General features: G+C 46.9%; 1 protein-coding gene across 4 annotated transcripts; it reads right to left on the reverse strand.

Moving 5' to 3' along the window:
- Window positions 1-203: 203 nt before the first annotated feature.
- Window positions 204-21,552, reverse strand: cox18 (cytochrome c oxidase assembly factor COX18). Of its 4 annotated transcripts, none has more exons than XM_067995568.1 (7): window positions 21,464-21,552; window positions 16,239-16,710; window positions 13,194-13,294; window positions 10,096-10,262; window positions 8,055-8,173; window positions 2,304-2,411; window positions 204-522 (listed from the first exon to the last, which is right to left on the reverse strand). In XM_067995568.1, exons 2-7 carry the CDS (start codon window positions 16,698-16,700, stop codon window positions 349-351), a joined length of 1,131 nt encoding a protein of 376 aa, XP_067851669.1. In that variant the 5' UTR covers window positions 16,701-16,710; window positions 21,464-21,552; the 3' UTR covers window positions 204-348. The 4 variants fall into 4 exon arrangements, with proteins under 4 accessions (XP_067851669.1, XP_067851667.1, XP_067851668.1 ...); XM_067995566.1 differs by having other exon boundaries at window positions 21,456-21,552; XM_067995567.1 differs by lacking the exon at window positions 21,464-21,552 and adding an exon at window positions 21,328-21,448.
- Between the last annotated feature and the right edge of the window lie 1,438 nt (window positions 21,553-22,990).

A 22,990-nucleotide genomic window follows, 5' to 3' on the forward strand; every position in this document is an offset into this window, starting at 1 on the left:
CACGTTTGATTCACTGTATCTTTGAACTTTCAGTTCATAAAAATCATTGTAAACAATTTTACAACACCAAGTTATAGTCCAACGATTTTATTTTTAATCCCACAAGCTTTCGGGGGCTTTCCCCTTCCTCAGGCGGGGTTCCACACCGCCTGAGGAAGGGGAAAGCCCCCGAAAGCTTGTGGGATTAAAAATAAAATCGTTGGACTATAACTTGGTGTTGTAAAATTGTTTACAATTGTTAACCCCAGTCCATCACCGGCATCTCCACATCATAAAAATCATATCACAGTTCACTGGTGCATCCCATTCCGTTACAGCATGCATTTCACACATATAATGCACAGTTGATCATTTCCTAGGAAAATATTTTGCAACGATTCCTGCTGACAAGTCTCTGAAGGGGGTGTCTGAATCGGACTTCATCTTGGGTATCCGGCAGAGAGCACGAAGGCTGGGGGAACGTAGCAGCAAATTCTGTCCAAGACCCACACAGCTGGAGGTCAGCCAATAGAGAGCCATAGACTGTAATAGAAAACAAAAAGGTGACGTACGCACACACGCACCCATGCACAAATTTCATGGGAACAGTATGATTCCATTAAACACGAGAGGGGAGGGGCACACGTTAGGTCTGAGCATTTAAATGCTGCATTTCCACATCCAGACCCAAGATGGCACAAAGATGGAAGCTCTCAACAGATCAGTCTCGATAACAAAAAAATGTACTTTTGGGGCTCCACCAGTTTGTCCAGTTGGTGATTTGAGGCTAGAGGATTTCGGGTTCGATTCCGGGCTGGTTGAATTGGCTGATGTCAATTGAGGGGTAGTGGTGGGAACACAATAATCAGACTCTTGGGTCAGGGAGGATAAAGTCAGCTGGGTTTCCCAGCAATCGCTGACCAGTGACTCCTGCTGAGAAGTGTTCGGATGAGACGTTAAACTGAGGCCACGTCTGCCCTCACAGGTGGACGTAAAAGATCCCACGGCACCATTTCGAAGAAAATCACAGGAGTCCTGGCTAATATTTATCACTCAACCAACATCGCTAAAACAGATTAGCTGGTCATTATCAAATTGCTGTTTGTGGGAACTTGCTGTGCGCGTAAATTGGCTGCCACGTTTCCTACATTACAACAGTGAGTACACTTCAAAGGTACTTCATTGGCGATAAAGTGCTTTGGGACATCCTGAGGTCATGACAAGTGCCACATAAATGCAAGTCTTTTTGTATGTCGGATAAGAGTGGGATGATCTCCATGGTCAAATAATCTGCCAATAATCATTGTCCAGAGTCATGCATGAAGATTGGATACTTGGTGAGGTAAGGACAGCTAGTATCCATAAAGCTATAACCCAGCAGGGAATTGATGCTTTTGGAAGGGAAGTGCAGAACATTGGCAAGAAAAAGAAAGTTTAATATCTTAGAGGTGGGGAGTTCTTTCCCACAAATATTCCAGGATACAATTTGTAGGGTCTTGTCCTCAAATATCCTTTTCCCATAGTAAAGATTACAGCTGTTTTTTTCTATAATTCATAAATAGAAAACGTCTCAGGTCAGAGGTCCTGAATCTGCAGAATTCTCAGTGGTTAAGGTAGCAGACTCATGAGGAATTCTGAAATGCTGCAATACCCATGGCATGTCACTAGTGGGTTGGGGGTGGGGGGTTACGGTAATGGAGAGTTGGGGCTTTTCAGTAGAGCTGTAAAGGTTGAGAGGTGATCTAACAGAGGTCTCCGGGATCATGAAGGGTTGTGACAATGTAAGCAGCAATAGATTGTTTTCATGATCAACGAGATAGTAATGAGAGGGCACAAACTTCAAGATAATCACAAAAACTAAAAGAAGAGGATAGAAAAAAAATCTCTTTGCACAGAGAGCATTTAGAATGTAGAATTCACTGCCAAAAAACATTGTTAAAGGAGAGTCAATAAATTCTTCTAAAAAGGTATTAGTAGCTTCAAATCGAGGAATATTATTAGGTAAAGGGAAGCAAGTGGGAAGGGGATTAGACTTAGATGGTTCACGTGGAGAAAAACAGTGGTGCAACTTGATGGGCTGAATAGTCTGCCTCTGTTATAACATTCTTTGATTCTACTAGGCATCCGACTTCCTTGGTTTGCTGATGGCCTTTACTGTCAGGGCCCAAGTACTGCAGCACTGTAATGCAAGAAGCAGCCTTGCAAAATGGCAGTGCTTCTGCAGGAATCAGCAGAAGATAATAGCACGACAGAACAGAGAGTTCAAATAAGAGGTGATGTCTGATCTCCACTGTCATGCGAATAGCAGGGCAGCAAGTACTTACTGAGGGCACCGTTGCAGCAATCGGAACCATGAGCACTGAAATTCCTCGGATCATGTAAGTGACGTATTTCTGAAATTTTGACAATTCGATTCTCCGGAGGGCAAAAATCTGTATTTGAATAGGGGAACAAAAATAGCATTACAGATTTTGGAGCAGAGGAGCCAGGTGTGGTGATCAGACGCTATGATTATTGTAATGAGATTTTATTTCTCTACTGAGCCACTTAGACAAACATTCCGACTTTGCAACCATTTCGGATTATAGTAAAATATCAGCAGCATGGACTTGTTCAGCGAGGCCTAGCTAGCGGAACTATTTACTGAAGACTATTTAATGGCTTCCAATAACAAAAAAAAAATTGAAAATGCAACTGCTTTAACACATTATCTTCACAAGCTCCAGACTAAGAGGATCAATGCCATACACTACCTAAAGGGGACTACCTTTTATACTTTGCAATAGACTTAAAAGTACAGAAGCTAAATGGAGCTCTGCATATCTCATAGCACTTTAATAGAACTGAATTCTGCTAATGAAGTTTGTTACTTAAATGGTTCAGTCACACATTAAAAAAAACAAAATTAAATTCCTGGATATTGGTCAAACCTTCACCCAAGCTTTTAACACCAAACAGTTCACATATCTGGGTTGGAGGTACAAGGCAGCAGCTCATGCTCCTAGAGTGAACACATTGTCAGCAATGCCTCACAAGTTCAATAAGTAGTTTCCTTCTCCATCACTGCAGTGCAAAGTGACAAATGCCCTTGGATCTCAAGCTCAAGACTAAGGACAAAGATTCCCATCTAGTACCTGGTGGTGCAATGGCAGGAATTTGAGAGCAGCACATTCTCTCTCAGTGGTTCAGCAACTGTTCTTGTAAGTGGACCTTGTCCCAAAGATCCAGACGTTGTACCTTTTTAATAATAAGCCTTTGCAGAGTTGTCATTACTCAAACCTTGGCTCAGTAGTAGCACTCTTGCCTCAGTCAGTGGGTTGTGGGTTCAAGTAACACTCTAGATTTGAGCACAAAACCTAGCCTGACACTCCAGTGCAATACTGAGGGAGTACTGCACTGTCGGAAGTGCCTTCTTTCAGATGAGATGCCAAACAGAGGCCCTGTCTGCCCTCTCAGGTGGATGTAAAAGATCCCATAGCACTATTCGAAGGGCAAGAGAGTTTTTCCCGGTGCCCTGGCCAATATTTATCTCTCAACCAACATCACTAAAGCAGATTATCTGGTCATTGCTGTTTGTGGGACCTGGCTGTGTGCAAATTGGCTGCCGTGTTTCCTACATTACAACAGTGACTACACTTCAAAAGTAGTTCATTAGCTGTAAAGTGCTTTAGGATGGCCTAATGTTGTAAAAGGAGCTATATAAATCCAACTGCTTTTTTCCCCCACTTGCAGTAATTGGTACACCGATTTAAACAGTCACATTTACCACATCCACTTCATAACAGCAGATATTAAACTCAAACATATAATATGCAAGACAGGGTCTATTTACAGCCATTAAATGGAAATATGAAGCACAAAAGATCAGAATATTCAATATACAAGCACACAAACATTAATAAGAGCCTCTAACAAGTGTTGTATCCTTTGTAACAACATATAAGTCTAAGTTCTGAAAGACAAAGTCCTGGCTACTGAGCAAGGTAAATTCAATAGGTTTCATTTTGTATCATTAGTAGCATGCCATTCATCATTGAAGGTTCTAGAACTAAATTTGAATGACTGATAGATTTCCATGGATGTCTTCAACTGTGTTAAAGAGCTCAAAACCAATAAATGTGGAAGAGGCAGATCCTGCCTGACCAACCTCTTCCATTTTTGAAGTGACATCACAAGTAGATATTGGAAAGGCCCAGGATATACATCTAGACTTTGAGAAAGCCTTCCATAAGTTCCACATGAAAGATGGCTAAACAAGCTTAAGGCAGTGAATGTTGTAGATAAAATTTGGAGCAATTCAAGGTAGATAAATCTCCGGGACCTGATGAAATGTATCCCAGGACGTTATGGGAGGTTAGGGAGGATATTGCGGGTCCCCTAGCAGAGATATTTGAATCATCGACAGCTACAGGTGAGGTGCCTGAAGATTGGAGGGTAGCAAATGTTGTGCCTTTGTTTAAGAAGGGCGGCAGGGAAAAGCCTGAGAACTACAGACCGGTGAGCCTGACATCTGTAGTGGGTAAGTTGTTAGAGGGTATTCTGAGAGACAGGATCTACGGGCATTTGGAGAGGCAGGGACTAATTAGGAACAGTCAGCATGGTTTTGTGAGAGGAAAATCATGTCTCACAAATTTGATTGAGTTACAGGTGGATAGGGTGGTGAAGAAGGCATTCAGCATGCTTGGTTTCATTGGTCAGAACATTGAATACAGGAGTTGGGATGTCTTGTTGAAGTTGTACAAGACATTAGTTAGGCCACACTTGGAATACTGTGTACAGTTCTGGTCACCCTATTATAGAAAGGATATTATTAAACTAGAAAGAGTGCAGAAAAGATTTACTAGGATGCTACCGGGACTTGAGGGGTAACCAAGAAGATAGATGAGGGCTGTGCAGTAGACGTGGTCTACATGGACTTTAGCAAAGCCTTTGACAAGGTACCGCATGGTAGGTTGTTACATAAGGTTAGATCTCACGGGATCCAAGGTGAGGTAGCCAATTGGATACAAAATTGGATTGACGACAGAAGACAGAGGGTGGTTGCAGAGGGTTGTTTTTCAAATTGGAGGCCTGTGACCAGCGGTGTACCTCAGGGATCGGTGCTGGGTCCGCTGTTATTTGTTATTTATATTAATGATTTGGATGAGAATTTAGGAGGCATGGTTAGTAAGTTTGCAGATGACACCAAGATTGGTGGCATTGTGGACAGTGAAGAAGGTTATCTAGGATTGCAACGGGATCTTGATAAATTGGGCCAGTGGGCCGATGAATGGCAGATGGAGTTTAATTTAGATAAATGTGAGGTGATGCATTTTGGTAGATCGAATCGGGCCAGGACCTACTCCGTTAATGGTAGGGCGTTGGGGAGAGTTATAGAACAAAGAGATCTAGGAGTACAGGTTCATAGCTCTTTGAAAGTGGAGTTACAGGTGGATAGGGTGGTGAAGAAGGCATTCAGCATGCTTGGTTTCATTGGTCAGAACATTGAATACAGGAGTTGGGATGTCTTGTTGAAGTTGTACAAGACATTAGTAAGGCCACACTTGGAATACTGTGTACAGTTCTGATCACCCTATTATAGAAAGGATATTATTAAACTAGAAAGAGTGCAGAAAAGATTTACTAGGATGCTACCGGGACTTGATGGTTTGACTTATAGGGAGAGGTTGGATAGACTGAGACTTTTTTCCCTGGAGAGTAGGAGGTTAAGGGGTGATCTTATAGAAGTCTATAAAATAATGAGGGGCATAGATAAGGTAGATAGTCAAAATCTTTTCCCAAAGGTAGGGGAGTCTATAACGAGGGGGCATAGATTTAAGGTGAGAGGGGAGAGATACAAAAGGGTCCAGAGGGGCAATTTTTTCCACTCAAAGGGTGGTGAGTGTCTGGAACGAGCTGCCAGAGACGGTAGTAGAGGCGGGTATAATTTTGTCTTTTAAAAAGCATTTGGACAGTTACATGGTTAAGATAGGTATAGAGGGATATGGGCCAAGTGCAGGCAACTGGGACTAGCTTAGTGGTATAAACTGGGCGACATGGACATGTTGGGTCGAAGGGCCTGTTGTAAACTTCTATGATTCTAGCAGATATTAAACTCAAACATATAATCTGCAAGACTTGGGTGAAAGAGAGCTATCAGTTAGGGGAATGATACTGGGTTGTGGAGATGTACTGGGTGAAGTACACCAGGGATAGGTGCTGAGGCCTACATAGTTTATCATCTACACAAGTGACCTTGATTCAGAATTACAATGTAAATTAGTTAAATGTGCTGATGATACCAAACCCGGAGAGGTGGCACAGTAGAGTCTGATGATGTAGCCAAGGAATTACAGAAAGACCTAGGTAATATTTCTAAGTGGGCAGAATTATGGCAAATGAAATTCAATGCACAAGGAAGTGTTTTACACACTGGGGAAACAATTCTATACATATATTTACTTAACGAATGGTGAACTAGCTAGGAGAGAAGCTGAAAGAAATCTGCGAGTGTTAGTAGACTCCAGCCATTAATTAGTCCATCCAACAATTAACAAAACAAGCAGAATGTCAAGCTGTATTGCCAAACAAATAGAATGCAAATCTGAGCCAGTAATGCCACTATCTTGAAGAACCATTCAATTTGCAAGTTTGCAGACAAAAGGGTCTGTAACCAGACATCCATAATTTTCTCAAATTATAGGAAACCTCTGCTATTTACACTGGTGTGGCCATTAGCAATTTAAATCAGCAAGCCAATCTGATCCAGGATCAAAGATTCCCCTCTGTGCATTCAGATAAAGGACATGAGCTCAAAGATCACACAGCACAGAAGGAGGCCATTCAGCCCGTCATGTCTATGCCGGCTCTTTAAAAGAGGTATCCAATTAGTCCCACTCCTCTGCTTTTTCTTCGTAGTCCTGCAAATTTTTCCTTTTCAAGCCTATATCCAATTCCCTTTTGAAAGTTAGTATTGAATTTGCTTCCACCACCCTCAGGCAGTGCAATCCAAATCGTAACAACTCGCTGAGTAAAAAAAATTCTTCTCATCTCCCCTCTGGTTCTTTTGTCAATTATCTTAAATCTATCTCATCTGGTTACCGACTCTCCTGCCAGGGGAAACAGTTTCTCCTTATGTACTCTTATAAAAACCCTTCATAATTATGATCTTTTTGATCTCTTGATCAGAAGACACGGTCTGAGCTCTAATCAAAATTAATAAACCCGCATGTGTGACAAGCATGTGGAAGGACACACTACACCACAGCTCACTGTATAGAGACTGCACTTTTTAAAACAAAAATTAAAGCATGACTCGCTTCCCCTACTGTTCTCTACATGACTTGCTCATAAGTCTTACAGTTTGCAGACAGCTACACTTAAGCACAAACGTTTAAAAACTCTGGTAAATTGCAATATGTGCTCCTCTGCCAAGTGAGTGACTAGCTCAGTCAGCTCCCAAACAACCGCACTGTCCGAAATCTCCCTATAGCAATAGCCGAACAAGTAACAGATCACGTAAAGCAGTGTTGCTCATAATATGGCCTGCAGGTCATTTGCAGTTTACCTGCAACCCTCAGAAGACTATTTGTTCCTGCACATCTGTAACTTCATTCGTAGCTGGTTTGGCTGTGGGATGTTGACAGATGAGATTGCGTGATGTTCCATCTCTTTTTTTTCTTGCTCCCCAGCAAAAATGTTACTACTAGGAAGCCTTACTAAAAAAGAACCATTATCCCAGTTCCTTTTCCTCTGAGGAAGTGCCTGACATCCACTTGGCAACTGTCAAGTGTCATGATCAATATTAGGAGATCACCACATGGGGAATTATAGGAATTATATGACCCATCGCTCCATGATGCAGTATTCCAGAGTGTAGCACTTCAGCAACACACTGGTTGGAAGAGTTACACCAATGTGGAGTGTTACAGGTAATGAGCCACAATATACTGTTCTGTAGCACATAACATTTCAGCACCAACCCACTGCTCCAATGTACATTGTACAGAAAAAAACTCTCTATTTCAGTGGGCAGCCAAGTAAATGAAAATACCCTCTTTCATAGTGAGCACGAGTCTTCAAAATAATCTCCTTACCTCAACAATTAAAAGGTTAATGAGTCCTAATGAGATGGGCAATATCCAGGTGGAATCGGGCAAAGTCAGGTCAGGAAACCAAAGTACTCCTCCCACTGCTAGGTCCTGAACAGCAGGTTCTAAAGCAAGAAATGGAAAAATATTAGCTATTTCACCGCCCCCATGTCCCATCACCAAGAACCCTCTAACCATCAACTTACCATCACCCACTGCAACAAGTCCTCTAACCATCACCCACCTCCACAAACCTGTAATTCATCAGCCCATCATCCACTAGCACAACTCTCTCACCCATCAACCTTCCTTTACCTACTCCCATGATAGTTCCTCCAAACAACCCAGTTAACCCACCCAGTCACAATTTGCCACCTGCGTGCTCATCCATCTCTCCATCAGCCATCTCATTTCCTAGAGGTTCAGGGAAGCAAGGATAAGTATAATGAGGTGTGGGAATTAGAGGGATAAATGCACTGAGGAACCTAATCTATAGGCAAACTGTGGGGGTACAAAAACACTGCACAACTAGGGGTTATATTTAAGGAAAAAACAATATTAACAAAGTGCTGAAATACAAAGAAGATCTATCAGCGTCTGAAAAGACAAGAGACAGATTAATGTTTTTGTTGCGCATCCTGTGCTTTCAGGTGGAATACATGGTCTGAAAGCATATTCTGACCTCCTATTTGCCGCTTGAACTCTCCCTCCCATTTTTATTCCAAGCTTTTAACCTTTGTCCTCCCACACTACGCTAGCTAGGTTCAATAAAAATTTCCAGAATATTATCTCGATTTTCTCCTGGGTATTTTGCAGTCTAATAGTATTTTGGGTTTCACTGGCTGAACAGATTTTTTGTCAATTTATATCTTTTATATTTTAAATGTAGCATTTTGTTGACAACAAAACCAGCCGACATAAAATCTAGATTATTGCCACAGCAATAATGGGAAATCCAGCACATTCCATAGCAGTTTTCACCCTGCTGATATAATGGTTCCCAGCTCGGATACCACACAGGCCAGCCATCAGACTGTTTACTTTTGCACATTATGGTAGGTTTGAGATAAGGATCGTTAAGTTTGATTCTTAACTTTTTTCGCCATCATGCTAGAATGATTTTCATTCAATGTGCCTGGCAAGGGGCTGGGCTGAACAAAACATATTAGGTGCCATGAGCTCTCACGTGAAGAACGGCACTTCATTCAAAGGGATAACTGATTGGCAGAGTGGTGGGCCAATCCTTGGCACAGGGTTGAGACAGGCGTCAGAGGACTGTCTTTGTTTTCTCTCTCTGACAGTCAGAGACACAAAAAGATTCCTGGCTGGCGTACAAACAAGTAGAATCTGTAACAGAGGAATACATGGCCAGTTAGCTTGAAAATGAGCATCCACCTAGAACAGAGGCAACGTTGTGTTTTATTTATTTTTATGCCATGAGCAGCAGTAGGAAATAGATGAATCTTGTTGGAATACTATATTCTATTTATTCACGCATTTCAGATAAAATAAGCCAGTTTGTTGGTTTACAATGGTGCCTCACCTTGCTAATGTACTTTTCAGTTCACCTTCCCTAAAGACAGAAGAACACACGTGATGGCACATGCAAGATTGCAGTAGACAATATAGGCAACCAGGGTTCTGTTATGGGCCCCAGGTCACACTATAGTTTAACTAAACATTGGGCAGTACAGGTACACTCCTGATTGGAGGGGACGCAAGGTCTATTTATGGAAATGACTGGTGCTGCTGAAGCCAAGAAAACACCTAATGCAAAACCCGTGAATCTTCTAACAGGGCTCAACCCTTATTCAGCAATTTTAGACTTTAGCTGTCTGCCATCTTCCTGCAGGTTTCTCCCAGTTTTTATTTTCACCAGTAATTTCACGATTTTTTCATCTTAATTTAAAGAGGGTTTAAGTATCCATCATGCCATGACATTTTAACCACACTTTTTCAGAGGCATTTGGACATCAGAGTGGAACTCCTTCAAACAGAGATTAAACAAGTATTGTAGACCTAGGTACGCCTGAGTAACGCTGAGTACCTGCTGCAGTTTCAGACGCTGCTAGGCTCAGGTTCCGCAAGGCAATAGAGATGAAAATCCACAGTGGCAGCTGGACCCAGATGAGCAGGCTGGTTTTGAAAGGATGACAGTTGTCACGCACATACAGCTCAGAGATGATCCGTCGCAGATTCTTCCTGAAGTGAAAGCTGACTTCCAAGAGGCAAAATAATCGATTAGAACTTCACGAGTAAATAAAGAGGGTTACATGTCTGCTAAAACACACAGGTTTATCTCCCAAGTGTGATACAGGAGATCATACATTATTTGCAGTTTATTTTATATGCTCAAGACGATGCTCATTAGATCAAAGGTAATATAATTGGTCATGACTCGCTCCAACATTTTTTTAAAATTATGAAAAGGGTCACGATTTACAAGTGTACATCACAATCACGTGATGCACAGAATTACTGACTCGGGCACTGGGTATGGGGAAATTAATTAAACTCATAACAACATAAACAGGTAAACTATTGTTCTTTCAGGACATGGGCGAGATCATTTAATCAGTGAATTTCTCTGCCCCTCATTATTAATTTCACAGGGTCTTTCATTCAAATCCCTCCTGTCTGGTTTCCACACCTCTGAGTACCAAAACAGCCTTACTCAATTACAAAGGACATCCACTGTGACTGTGGCCACGGTGCATTATCATTCCTTCACTTCTCCAAGACATTCAATATAGTTGACCACACCATCCTCTTCCAATGCCTCTCCTCGGTTGTGCAACTCCATGAGACTATCCTTGCATGGCTCCATTCCTACCCAAGTACAAGTAGAGCATCTGCAGCAATGGCTTCTCATCCTACTCCCACACCATCACCTCAAGAATCGATCGTTGATCTCTTACTCTTCCTCATTTACATGATGCTCATTGGCAACATCACCCAAAGACACATGGTCAGCTTCCACATGTATACTGCCAACATCTAGCTCTGTGTCACCTCTCTCAACCTTCCACTGTCTTTATATTGTCGGACAAGCCGACATCCAGTCCTGGACGAGTCTTCACTTCCTCCAGTTCCACATCAGAAAGACCAATCATTTTCAGCCCCTCACCAAAAACTTCACTCCCTTGCCTCCGATTCTATCTGGCCCCCTGAATGGAACTCAGATTGAACCAGTCTGTTCACAACCCCATCACAAAGACTGCTTACTTCCACAACATAGCAAGCCTCCATCCCAACCCAGCCCCTCCATCCAAGACCCTAATACATGTCATACTCACTATTGTTTTTATTCATTCATGGGATGTGGGTGTCACTGGCAAGGTGAGCATTTATTGTCCATCCCTAATTGCCCCTGAGAAGGTGGTGGTGAGCCACCTTCTTGAACTGCTGCAGTCCGTGTGGTGAAGGTTCTCCCACAGTGCTGTTAGGAAGGGAGTTCTAGGATTTTGACCCAGCGACGATGAAGCAACGGCGATATATTTTCCAGTCAGGAAGGTGTGTGACTTAGAGGGGAACGTGCAAGTGGTGGTGTTCCTATGTGCCTGCTGCCTTGTCCTTCTAGGTGGTAGAGGTCGCAGGTTTGGGAGGTGCGGTCGAAGAAGCCTTGGCGCGTTGCTGCAGTGCATCCTGCGGATGGTACACACTGCAGCCACGGTACCCCGGTGGTGAAGGGAGTGAATGTTTAGGGTGGTGGATGGAGTGCCAATCAAGCGGGCTGCTTTGTCCTGGATGATGTCGAGCTTCTTGAGTGTTGTTGGAGCTGCGCTCATTCAGGCAAGTGGAGAGTATTCCATTACATTCCTGACTTGTGCCTCGTAGATGGTGGAAAGGCTTTGGGGAGTCAGGAGGTGAGTCACTTGCCGCAGAATACCCAGCCTCTGACCTGCTCTTGTAGCCACAGTATTTATATGGCTGGTCCAGTTACATTTCTGGACACTTCCACACTCAACTGCTCAACATACTTCTTGCTGTCTTCTCTTTATCCACCCTCCATAAACTGCAACTTCTCTCATTACTCTTGTCCTCGCAGTCCAATGCTGGCTCCCAATCCAATGCCGGCTCCCAATCCAATGCCTCACATTTTAAATCCTTGTCTTTAAAATCTTTCCATGTCCTTGCTTCACATTCTCCTCCACCCTTACACTCCCCACCTCCAGTACTCTGTTCCTCTGACACTGGCCTCCTCTGCATCCTCCCTCTCACGCCCACCATTGAAAGTACAGTCTTCAACCTTCTGGGTCCTACTCTCTGGAATTCCCTCCCTAAACCTCTTCTCCTTTAAAAACCCATCTCTTCAGCTAAGCTTTTGATCACCTGTTAACTTCTCTTTTTCTGGGTCGGTGCCCATTTTCTATATGCTGCGATGTGATGTGCCTTAGAATGTTCTTTACATTAAAGAAGCCAAATAAATGCAAGTTGAAGTGTTGAATCAGAATTTCAGATTAGCTGTAGCCTTGTTATTAAGGCTGCAAGCCTTAGAAGTCACTATTTACATTACAGAATTTATAACCGTTCCAGATAACGTCTCAGCATCTGCACAAGACATTTCCCCCTCAAACAAGTCTAACCTAGGTTCCACCTCATACGAGCTCACTACATCATGGCACAACCAGCATAACAGGCTATTCTGCACCCCACTCGGTCAGTGCAGCCCAGATTCTCTGCCTCTGCGCAAGCCCACTTCAATGCATTCATTATTCTTCTGAACGTTCTTCTGCTCTTCCTACGCAGCAAACATGCCATCTTATGCATGCTCTTATTATGTTGCGTCCCTATTATGTTGAAATTAATACATCAGTTTCCTACCCATCATTTCACACGACTTCAGTGGAACTCCTTACCTTATCCAGGCCGTCCCCTCTGCTACAATGCACAAACTTTTAAACCCATGCTTGGCATGACCTGTGCACTGCTTCTTGATTTATCCCATCTTCCGTCCTACACTTTTCAACCTCAGTGGTGTCCTGTATTATCAGCCTTCTCCCTTCACTTTGGTTTGACAATAACAAAAAATATCAGACTAGTCTCACTCTCACTGACCAACCAGAGTTTGTTCCGAGACGATAAACGCAATCCGCATCAGCAACATCACTTGTCATGCTTTTACAAGGAAAGAGAGATTCATACCGAGCCACCTTTTCAGACCACCCAACTTGCTTTGCATACACGGATACTTCATAACGCAGTCGCTTGGCTAGTTCTGCAATCTCCGGCTGTAAATTTTCAACCTAGCAAATGAGAATAAGACCCTGATTAGAAAACACATGGTAAGAATAAGTTCACTTCCAGTTAATAGCTTAATCCATTCCACTTTACATCTTCAACAAATACAAACACGTTCTTTCCCATTGGAAGGATACTGCACAGGAAGGACCCTGGCACGTGCGGAGATATCACATCTCACCAGGATCGCAGTAGGGGGTCTGGCAATTGGCTTTCATGTACCCAGGCTTTGGGGAGCTTGGGCATAGATTCCTGCTTTTAATCACTATCAAGTGATCCCTACTGGAAAGTGTTCCAAGGACAGGGTCAGGATTAACTGTCACACCTCCAGGGACTCAAGTAACCTGCAGAAACTTACTGAAGAATTAATAAAAGGCAAATGATATTAATCCGATCAAAGCCAGAGCATCTCCAGCAATGTTTTTTCTTCCAACCTCTGCAATGTTACCTCTGGAGTCCCCCAACGATCTATCCTTGATATCCCTCCCCCCACCCCACCTCCTCATCCACATGCTGCCCCTTAGCAACATCACCCAGAGACACGGGGTCAGCTTCCACATGTATGCTGACAACACCCAGCTCTACCTCTCCACCACCACTCCAGACCCATCCACTGCCTCTGTGTTGTCAGACTGCTTGTCTGACATCCAGTGTTTGATGAATCACAATTTCCTCCAGTTAAACATTAGGAAGACTGAAGCCATCGTCTTCAGGCCCTGCCATGAATTCCATACCCTCGCCACTGATTCCATCCCTCTCCACAGCCACTGTCTCAGACTGAACCAGACTGTTTGAAACTTCAGTGTCCTGTTCGACCCCGAGCTCGGCGTCAGACCCCATAGCCTCTCCATCACAAAGACTATCTACTTCCACCTTAGCGACATCTCTCATCTCTGCCCCTGCTTCAGCCCAGCTGCTGCTGAAACTCTTATCCAGGCCTTGGTCACCTCCAGACTCAACTATTCCAAAGCTCTCCTGGCCAGCCTCCCATCCTCCACCTTCCATAAGCTTCAGCTCATCCAAAACTCTGCTGTGCATAACCTATCCTACACCAAGGCCTGCTCACCTATCCCCCATCCTCATTGACTTATATTGGCTCTCAGTCCTCCAACACGTCCAATTTAAATTTCTCATTCCCATGTTTAAATCCTTTTATGGCCTCACACCTCCCTGTCAAAGGGGGCAGTTGTAGGTCTGTAGACGTAACCTTCTACAGACCAACAACTGCCCACTCCCTGAACTCTGTTTCTTTGACTCTGGCCTCCAATGCATCCTCCCTTCACCCCACAGTTGACAGCCGTGCCTTCAGCTGTCCAGGCCCCATACTCTGGAACTTCCTCCCTGCCCTCTTTACAACCCACATCTTTGGGAAAGCTTTTGCTCACCCCTCATAATCTCTCCTTCTTTGACTCAGCGTTTCATTTTCCTTACACCTCAGAAGTGCCTTGACATTTTTCTAAATTAAAGATGCTCTATAAATGCAAATTGTTTAGCATAATCACAGGTTCTAGAAGTGGGCATAGCCTCAAACTTAGAAGACGACAAAAAGATAATTTAATTTTAATTGTTTTATATAGAGGGTGGTGAATGTATGAAATGGACTGCCAAAGAAGGCAATAGGGATTGGTTCTTGAAAGTTAGATAAAGAAGTATGAGAATTATACATAGAATCTACAGCATAGAAACAGGCCTTTCGGCCCAACTGGTCTATGCCGGTGTTTATGCTCCACATGAAATTCCTCCTACCCCTCTCATCTAACCAACCAGCATATGCTTCTTTTCCTTTCTTCCTCGTGTACTTATCTAACTTCCCTTTAAATGCACCTATGCTACTGGCCTCAACTACTCCTTGTGGTAGCACGTTCCACATTCTTATATATGATATGGAAATTTCTTTGACTCTGGGACCAGCCAATTGGACCCCAAGATCCTTTCTGGTCACGTGCATTCATTCCTAAGCAAGGTTTTCAAAGAATTCTGATTCACATCTTTTTATTTTGTTCTATATTTAAAGAATGTTTTGTTTTACAGCACGAGCACTGATGACATCATCTGGAGACCTAGCCTAAAGGAGTTACTCATCCACACAGTGTGAGGGAGTTCAATGAATATCAGTGGAGATACAGTCAGTTAACACAGGGTGCTGGCTAGTAGGGGTTACTAAAGAGTTAACATGAGGAGAGATATAGTTGGCAATATGTAATGCTAGAATGGTAGGACTCCTACAGTTGGCCTCAGTACCTCTGGGCTAGGGAAAAGAAATCGGCCAGGGAGTCCCTATTGATAGTTGCTGTCAACCTTCCCCTGCTGGAAAGTGCACATGTGGACCTCAGAAGAGTAGAGGATCCGGCAACCCACGGTTCAATAGCCTGCTGACACTTGCGGTCTAGATTTACACATTGGGAGTAGTTTTCCGACTCCATACTGCAGGTGCCGAGCCTCGTGTGCCAGTGGCGCACGTCAAAAATTCAGACCTGCACTGCACACGATTTTTCGATCATTACTTAAATGGTCAGAAAATCGTGCGCAGCATGAACCTGAATGTTCGACAATCACCCAGCAGCAGGATGTTGGAATATTACCTGTGTGAAGAATGGCTACTTTGGTGAGGTACTGAAAAGTGGCAGCCAGCAGCCATTGAACTGTATCCCAACAAGAGTTAGTCCCTTTGGAAGATGGTATATAAGGAAAGAAGGCTAGGAAAAAAATGTTTTTTTTTGAATGGATGCATGAGGATAAAGTCTTCACTAATCTGCTCAACAGCTTTGGTCAGTATTTGAAATCATTAAATCTAATAACATGCATTTACTGGCCCACTGGGTCTGTGTCAGTGACCCACTACCAAGTGTAATGACTACAGGCCAAGTGTGACCAGTACTTCTTTCAAAATATTGAGAAGTGAAGTTACCAATGATGACTGACTGAGACAGTGTGAAGCTCCTCACTCACCTTGGCAATGATGTACATCTGGTAAACAGCTAGTGGGAGTGTCACAGATGCTCGTAACGCCACAGTCGTGCAAATTATGCTTGCCCACCACGGCAGTCCCGTGACCTGCTGCACGTTCGTCAAAAGATCCTGCGTCAGGTGAACAGGCACCGAGTCCGCAAAACTCTCGTACCAGCCAGGGTGAGGAGCTGAAATTGCTGCAGCAAAGGAGCACGAGGCCAATGACAGCGTCCTTCTGTGACAAACTGAGGGGCTTCTAAACACTCCATTACCCTCAGTCACAGCCAACAATGAGAGCGAGTGTCTGTTACAGTCTGTCCACCTGCCTTTTCCAATAACTCCATGAGCAGCTGAACAGTATAATCCTTGGGTTCTCCCCGATGGGCATCGCTTCAACACGCATGATCCACCGTGTGACAAAACCAACCTTTGCGCCAGTTTAAATGCACGACAGTACAGCATTTTGAGAAATCTGCAAAGACCAAACCAGAAAAGAGTGAATTACAAATTTTTTATATATAAAAAAAAGTGAATAAATATTTGAAGTGGAGGAAGAAGGACTATGGGGACAGAAACAAGTTTTGAATTGCTCAAGCAAGGAGCTGGCACAAGCAAGTTGGGTCGAATGACTTTTAAGGTCTATGTGTCATTAAAAGCTAGCTTACAGGTACAAAAAGCGATCAAATAGACTAATGGGACGACGGGCTTCATATCAAGAGGCTTAGAATAGAACAGCAGGGAAGTATTATTGAAATTATACACCACACTGGTCAGACCTGATTTGGAATATTAGAGTGGAATATCACTCAGAGTGCAGTAGTGGCTGACCCAAGAGTGTGCAAGTGCATATTGCAGCAAATGTGCCATGGCGTAGACATTGCAGTTTTGCCCGGTCTGCTTATTTATATTTTTTTTAATCATTCTCAGAATGTGGGTGTCGCAGACAAGGCCAGCATTACATTGCCGATCCCTAATTGCCCCGAGAAGGTAGTGGTGGGCCTTCATCGCTGCGAGCGACAATTGGTTTCACATGCTAGGAGCATAAAGATCTCACGGACGGGGCTTAAAAGAGCTGCTTGTTAAAGCAGGAGTGACAGTTCCAGCACTGCTTGGTAACAAGAGCCAAAATTGAATCTCATTGTCTTGAGTGGGTGCTGCCAGAGCCCAAGGAGGAGGGAAAACAGCCTTCTGCACCTAGGGCAGCGTGGAGGTGATGCTGAGGGAGGTGCAGCAAGGGAGGGTTGTCATCTTGGGTTGCAGGGCCATCCACCTCCGAGGTCTGTTGTCTACGCTGATTGGGAAGAACAAGTGACTGGGGCACAGTACAGATGTGAAAAAAGTTTATCATGTTCAACAAGTAAGTTTATCTAGAATGCAGCTGCCCAGGTATAATGCTACAGCATGACTACAGCACACACTGACCTGAAATGGCTGCATTGCAACTTTGGACAGATAATAGTCATTTAGGAACTCCTTTAACTTTTGTCACATAATCACAAAGCGCATGACATAGCCAGCAGGTCACTGGTCAGATTGCATCAAGAGTACTGTGCCCAGTTTTGGTCCCCCCACCTGGTGGGTGATATAGTGACCTGGGAAAAGGTCCAGGGGAGACCTACAAGAATGATTCCTAGCTGAAAGAACGAAGCTCCTCAGATGGGCTATTTACTTTACAGCAGCATAGACTTAGAGAAGTGACCTGATAGAGGTGCATAAAATAAATGAAGGGCTAGATAGCATCCCTATTGATAGATTATTCACATCTAACAGATTGGGGAGGACTAGGGGACACGAGTGTAAACCATAGAAGAGTAGGAATAGACTGGATGTTGGGCGGTTCCTCTTTTCCCAGAGAATTGTGAGCCTCTGGAATGCCTTGCTGGCTGGTGTGGTGGGTACTGACTCTCTGCCTTCAAGAGGGAGCTGGTCTGGTTCTTCACTGAGGCAGAGATCATACAGAAGGTAAGTGTCTTTATAGATAACACTTGGCCCACGTGATCTCCTGGTCTGGTTTCAATCGTCTGAGGGGGTCGGAGAAAAATTTTAGAGTATTTTTTCCCCTTATTGGCCCTAGAATTCTTCTGTTTTTTTGCCTGTCCCAGAAGATTAAATGGCTGCAGAGGTGGGTGTGAGGGGGGGGGGGGGGGGGGGGGGAGGTGGGCAGGTCGGGGGAGGGAAGAAGCTGTTTATCCAGGATGGTCGGCCATCATGGTCTGGGGCAGGCTTGAAGGACCAGCTGGTCTTTTCCTACCAATCAATTTTGAATGTTCGTATGTATCTAGAGATATGGAGAAAAGGCAGGTGAATGTACAGATCAGCCGTTACTGAATGGCAGAACAGGCTCAATGTGCAGAATGGACGACTCCTGTGCCTATGTTCATAAACTCATTACACTGCTCTTCACAAAAAAAGTCCACAACAGAAGGGAGAGGCAAGGAAACAGCGAGGGTCCCCCAATTGGAAGCCCTTAACCCACGTAGAGGAAGTAACCCTTCAAATTGTTGACCTGGAATTCACAGAGCCTATTGAAGAGGTTAATACAGAGTTGGCATCCAGCTAGAACATTGCTCACCACACCCCCACAGCTGGTATCAGAAACTGAGCACGTGGGGGTCCTGGGATCAGACTATTACCCCCACCGCATGCACAGACCACTATCCCTGGGTATACCCCCACCCCCTGCACAGACCACTATCCCCGGGTATACTCCCACCCCCTGCACAGACCACTGTCCCCGGGTATACCCCCACCCCCTGCACAGACCCCCACCCCTGCACAGACCACTATCCCCGGGTATACCCCCACCCCCTGCACAGACCACTGTCCCCGGGTATACCCCCACCCCCTGCACAGACCACTGTCCCCGGGTATACCCCCACCCCCTGCACAGACCACTGTCCCCAGGTATACCCCCACCCCCTGCACAGACCACTGTCCCCGGGTATACCCCCACCCCCTGCACAGACCACTGTCCCCGGGTATACCCCCACCCCCTGCACAGACCACTGTCCCCGGGTATACCCCCACCCCCTGCACAGACCACTGTCCCCAGGTATACCCCCACCCCCTGCACAGACCACTATCCCCGGGTATACCCCCACCCCCTGCACAGACCCCCACCCCCTGCACAGACCACTGTCCCCGGGTATACCCCCACCCCCTGCACAGACCACTGTCCCCGGGTATACCCCCACCCCCTGCACAGACCACTGTCCCCGGGTATACCCCCACCCCCTGCACAGACCACTGTCCCCAGGTATACCCCCACCCCCTGCACAGACCACTGTCCCCGGGTATACCCCCACCCCCTGCACAGACCACTATCCCCGGGTATACCCCCACCCCCTGCACAGACCCCCACCCCCTGCACAGACCACTGTCCCCGGGTATACCCCCACCCCCTGCACAGACCCCCACCCCTGCACAGACCACTATCCCCGGGTATACCCCCACCCCCTGCACAGACCCCCACCCCTGCACAGACCACTATCCCCGGGTATACCCCCACCCCCTGCACAGACCCCCACCCCTGCACAGACCACTATCCCCGGGTATACCCCCACCCCTGCACAGACCACTATCCCCGGGTATACCCCCACCCCCTGCACAGACCACTATCCCCGGGTATACCCCCACCCCCTGCACAGACCCCCACCCCCTGCACAGACCACTGTCCCTGGGTATACCCCCACCCCCTGCACAGACCCCCACCCCTGCACAGACCACTATCCCCGGGTATACCCCCACCCCTGCACAGACCACTATCCCCGGGTATACCCCCACCCCCTGCACAGACCACTGTCCCCGGGTATACCCCCACCCCCTGCACAGACCTCCACCCCTGCACAGACCACTATCCCCGGGTATACCCCCACCCCTGCACAGACCACTATCCCCGGGTATACCCCCACCCCCTGCACAGACCACTATCCCCGGGTATACCCCACCCCTGCACAGACCACTATCCCCGGGTATACCCTCACCCCCTGCACAGACCACTGTCCCCGGGTATACCCTCACCCCCTGCACAGACCCCCACCCCTGCACAGACCACTATCCCCGGGTATACCCCCACCCCTGCACAGACCCCCACCCCTGCACAGACCACTATCCCCGGGTATACCCCCACCCCCTGCACAGACCACTATCCCCGGGTATACCCCCACCCCCTGCACAGACCCCCACCCCTGCACAGACCACTATCCCCGGGTATACCCTCACCCCCTGCACAGACCCCCACCCCTGCACAGACCACTATCCCCGGGTATACCCCCACCCCTGCACAGACCCCCACCCCTGCACAGACCACTATCCCCGGGTATACCCCCACCCCCTGCACAGACCACTGTCCCCGGGTATACCCCCACCCCCTGCACAGACCACTATCCCCGGGTATACCCCCACCCCCTGCACAGACCACTATCCCCGGGTATACCCCCACCCCCTGCACAGACCACTATCCCCGGGTATACCCCCACCCCCTGCACAGACCACTATCCCCGGGTATACCCCCACCCCCTGCACAGACCACTATCCCCGGGTATACCCCCACCCCCTGCACAGACCACTGTCCCCGGGTATACCCCCACCCCCTGCACAGACCACTATCCCCGGGTATACCCCCACCCCCTGCACAGACCACTATCCCCGGGTATACCCCCTGCACAGACCACTATCCCCGGGTATACCCCACCCCCTGCACAGACCACTGTCCCCGGGTATACCCCCTGCACAGACCACTATCCCCGGGTATACCCCACCCCCTGCACAGACCACTATCCCCGGGTATACCCCCTGCACAGACCACTATCCCCGGGTATACCCCACCCCCTGCACAGACCACTGTCCCCGGGTATACCCCCACCCCCTGCACAGACCACTATCCCCGGGTATACCCCCTGCACAGACCACTGTCCCCGGGTATACCCCCACCCCCTGCACAGACCACTATCCCCGGGTATACCCCCTGCACAGACCACTGTCCCCGGGTATACCCCCACCCCCTGCACAGACCACTATCCCCGGGTATACCCCCACCCCCTGCACAGACCACTGTCCCCGGGTACAGCTCAATCCCTACAACACACACCCCCTGGTGAGGCGCCAGCCCGTCACCGACCCCACCCGGTTGGGGTAGCCGAAGCTTTTTCACCCTCGGGGTGAACGGACGCGGAACTCCGCCCTGTGCCCGGAGACCGGCCGCACCCGCAGGCTCACCGACTGACCCGGGCCCCAATTATCCGGATACCCGCCGGCACCGGGGCCTCACTGACGGCCCGCCTTCATTCCTCGCGCCCTGACGTACAGAGACGTGCTTACATCATCGGAGCGTAAAACGTCATCGTGCCACGTCCTTTCAGACTTTCCTGACTGGAGAGGGTGGGGTTACAGTGTGACCCCAACCTGGGGGGGGTGGGGTTACTGTCTGACCCCATCCCGGGGGGTGGGGCTATTGTCTGACCCCACCCCAGGGGGTGAGGCTACTGTCTGACCCCATCCTGGGGGGGGTTGATTGGTGGATGGGGGAAGAAGGTGAGGGTATGATGAAGGCTCTCGGGGGGGGGGGGGGGGGCTCTCGAGGGGGGGGGGGGGGTTGATGAAGGCTCGGGTGGGGTGAAGGCTCTCGAGGGGGGGGGGGGGGGGGTTGATGAAGGCTCGGGTGGGGTGAAGGCTCTCGAGGGGGGGGGGGGGTTGATGAAGGCTCGGGTGGGGTGAAGGCTCTCGAGGGGGGGGGGGGGGTTGATGAAGGCTCGGGTGGGGTGAAGGCTCTCGAGGGGGGGGGGGGGGGGGGTTGATGAAGGCTCGGGTGGGGTGAAGGCTTTCGTTGGGGGGGGGCGGTGATGAAGGCTCTGGGTGGAAGATGATGAAGGCTCTGGTGGGTTTCCAGCTCCTGATGAAAATTAACTGAAAATGTTATTAATTAATTGATATCTCCATTAGAAAAAAAATATTTTTTCTGTCAAGACCCGACTTTCTGGTGTCTGGTCAGAAATTCACATCATCCCACCTATCGTGGACTATCTACTGATAACCTCTTATTAGGATAGAAACCGCTGTTGGCCATATTAATGAACTGATGCTTAGCGTGTAACTATTCCTCCCTTTGACGTCCACAGAATCCATTTAAATAAATAGGTTATCACCTCCTGTAGAACAGAACTTCCATCATTGGAAAGATGGCACCCGCAACAGTGCAGCAATCCGTGGAATGAAATGACAGCCTAGTTTATGTGCTATCGCCCAGGAGTAGGACTTGAACCTACAACCTTCTGACTCAGAAACGAGTGATACCATCTGAGCCATGCTGACACTCACAGTAATATCATACAAATGCATTAAGCATTTGTTTGCTAATGTCACCAACGGTAATTTCTAACATAAAAATGTAATGTTAAAAAAAGCTTTACACACTGACAGAACATTCACCATAGCAGGAAGCAGCCCAACCAACATATTAATTTGGGAGCATGCTTTGTCCAGCAGTTCCAGGGACTGAGCTCTCACAAAAGCAACCCAATCTAACAATCCACTTAAAGATGAAACATGTTACTGTAATCAGAAATGTATTTGAGTTTCAAAACACGCTGTCGGGCAGGAAGAGACCAGCTGGTCCATCCAGCCTGTCCCATACAGTCTAATGTGTCATGATTAGACATTCCCTACCCACCAGGAGCCATGTCATCTCCTGGGGGAAGTGGAAAACCAAATAAAAACCCAGGGCCAATTAGGGAAATCAAAATCTAGAATATTCC

The sequence above is a fragment of the Heptranchias perlo genome, chromosome 13 (assembly GCF_035084215.1).
Source record: "Heptranchias perlo isolate sHepPer1 chromosome 13, sHepPer1.hap1, whole genome shotgun sequence".
Taxonomy (NCBI): domain Eukaryota; kingdom Metazoa; phylum Chordata; class Chondrichthyes; order Hexanchiformes; family Hexanchidae; genus Heptranchias; species Heptranchias perlo.

Coding starts and splice junctions, on each gene's coding strand:
- cox18 (XM_067995568.1), bottom strand. CDS start 16,700: ATGCTGTACTGTCGTGCATTTAAACTGGCGCAAAGGTTGGTTTTGTCA. Junction 8,174..10,095: donor AGCGTCTGAAACTGCAGCAG/GTACTCAGCGTT, acceptor TTCTTGCTTTAG/AACCTGCTGTTCAGGACCTA. Junction 523..2,303: donor TTGCTGCAACGGTGCCCTCA/GTAAGTACTTGC, acceptor TTTCTATTACAG/TCTATGGCTCTCTATTGGCT.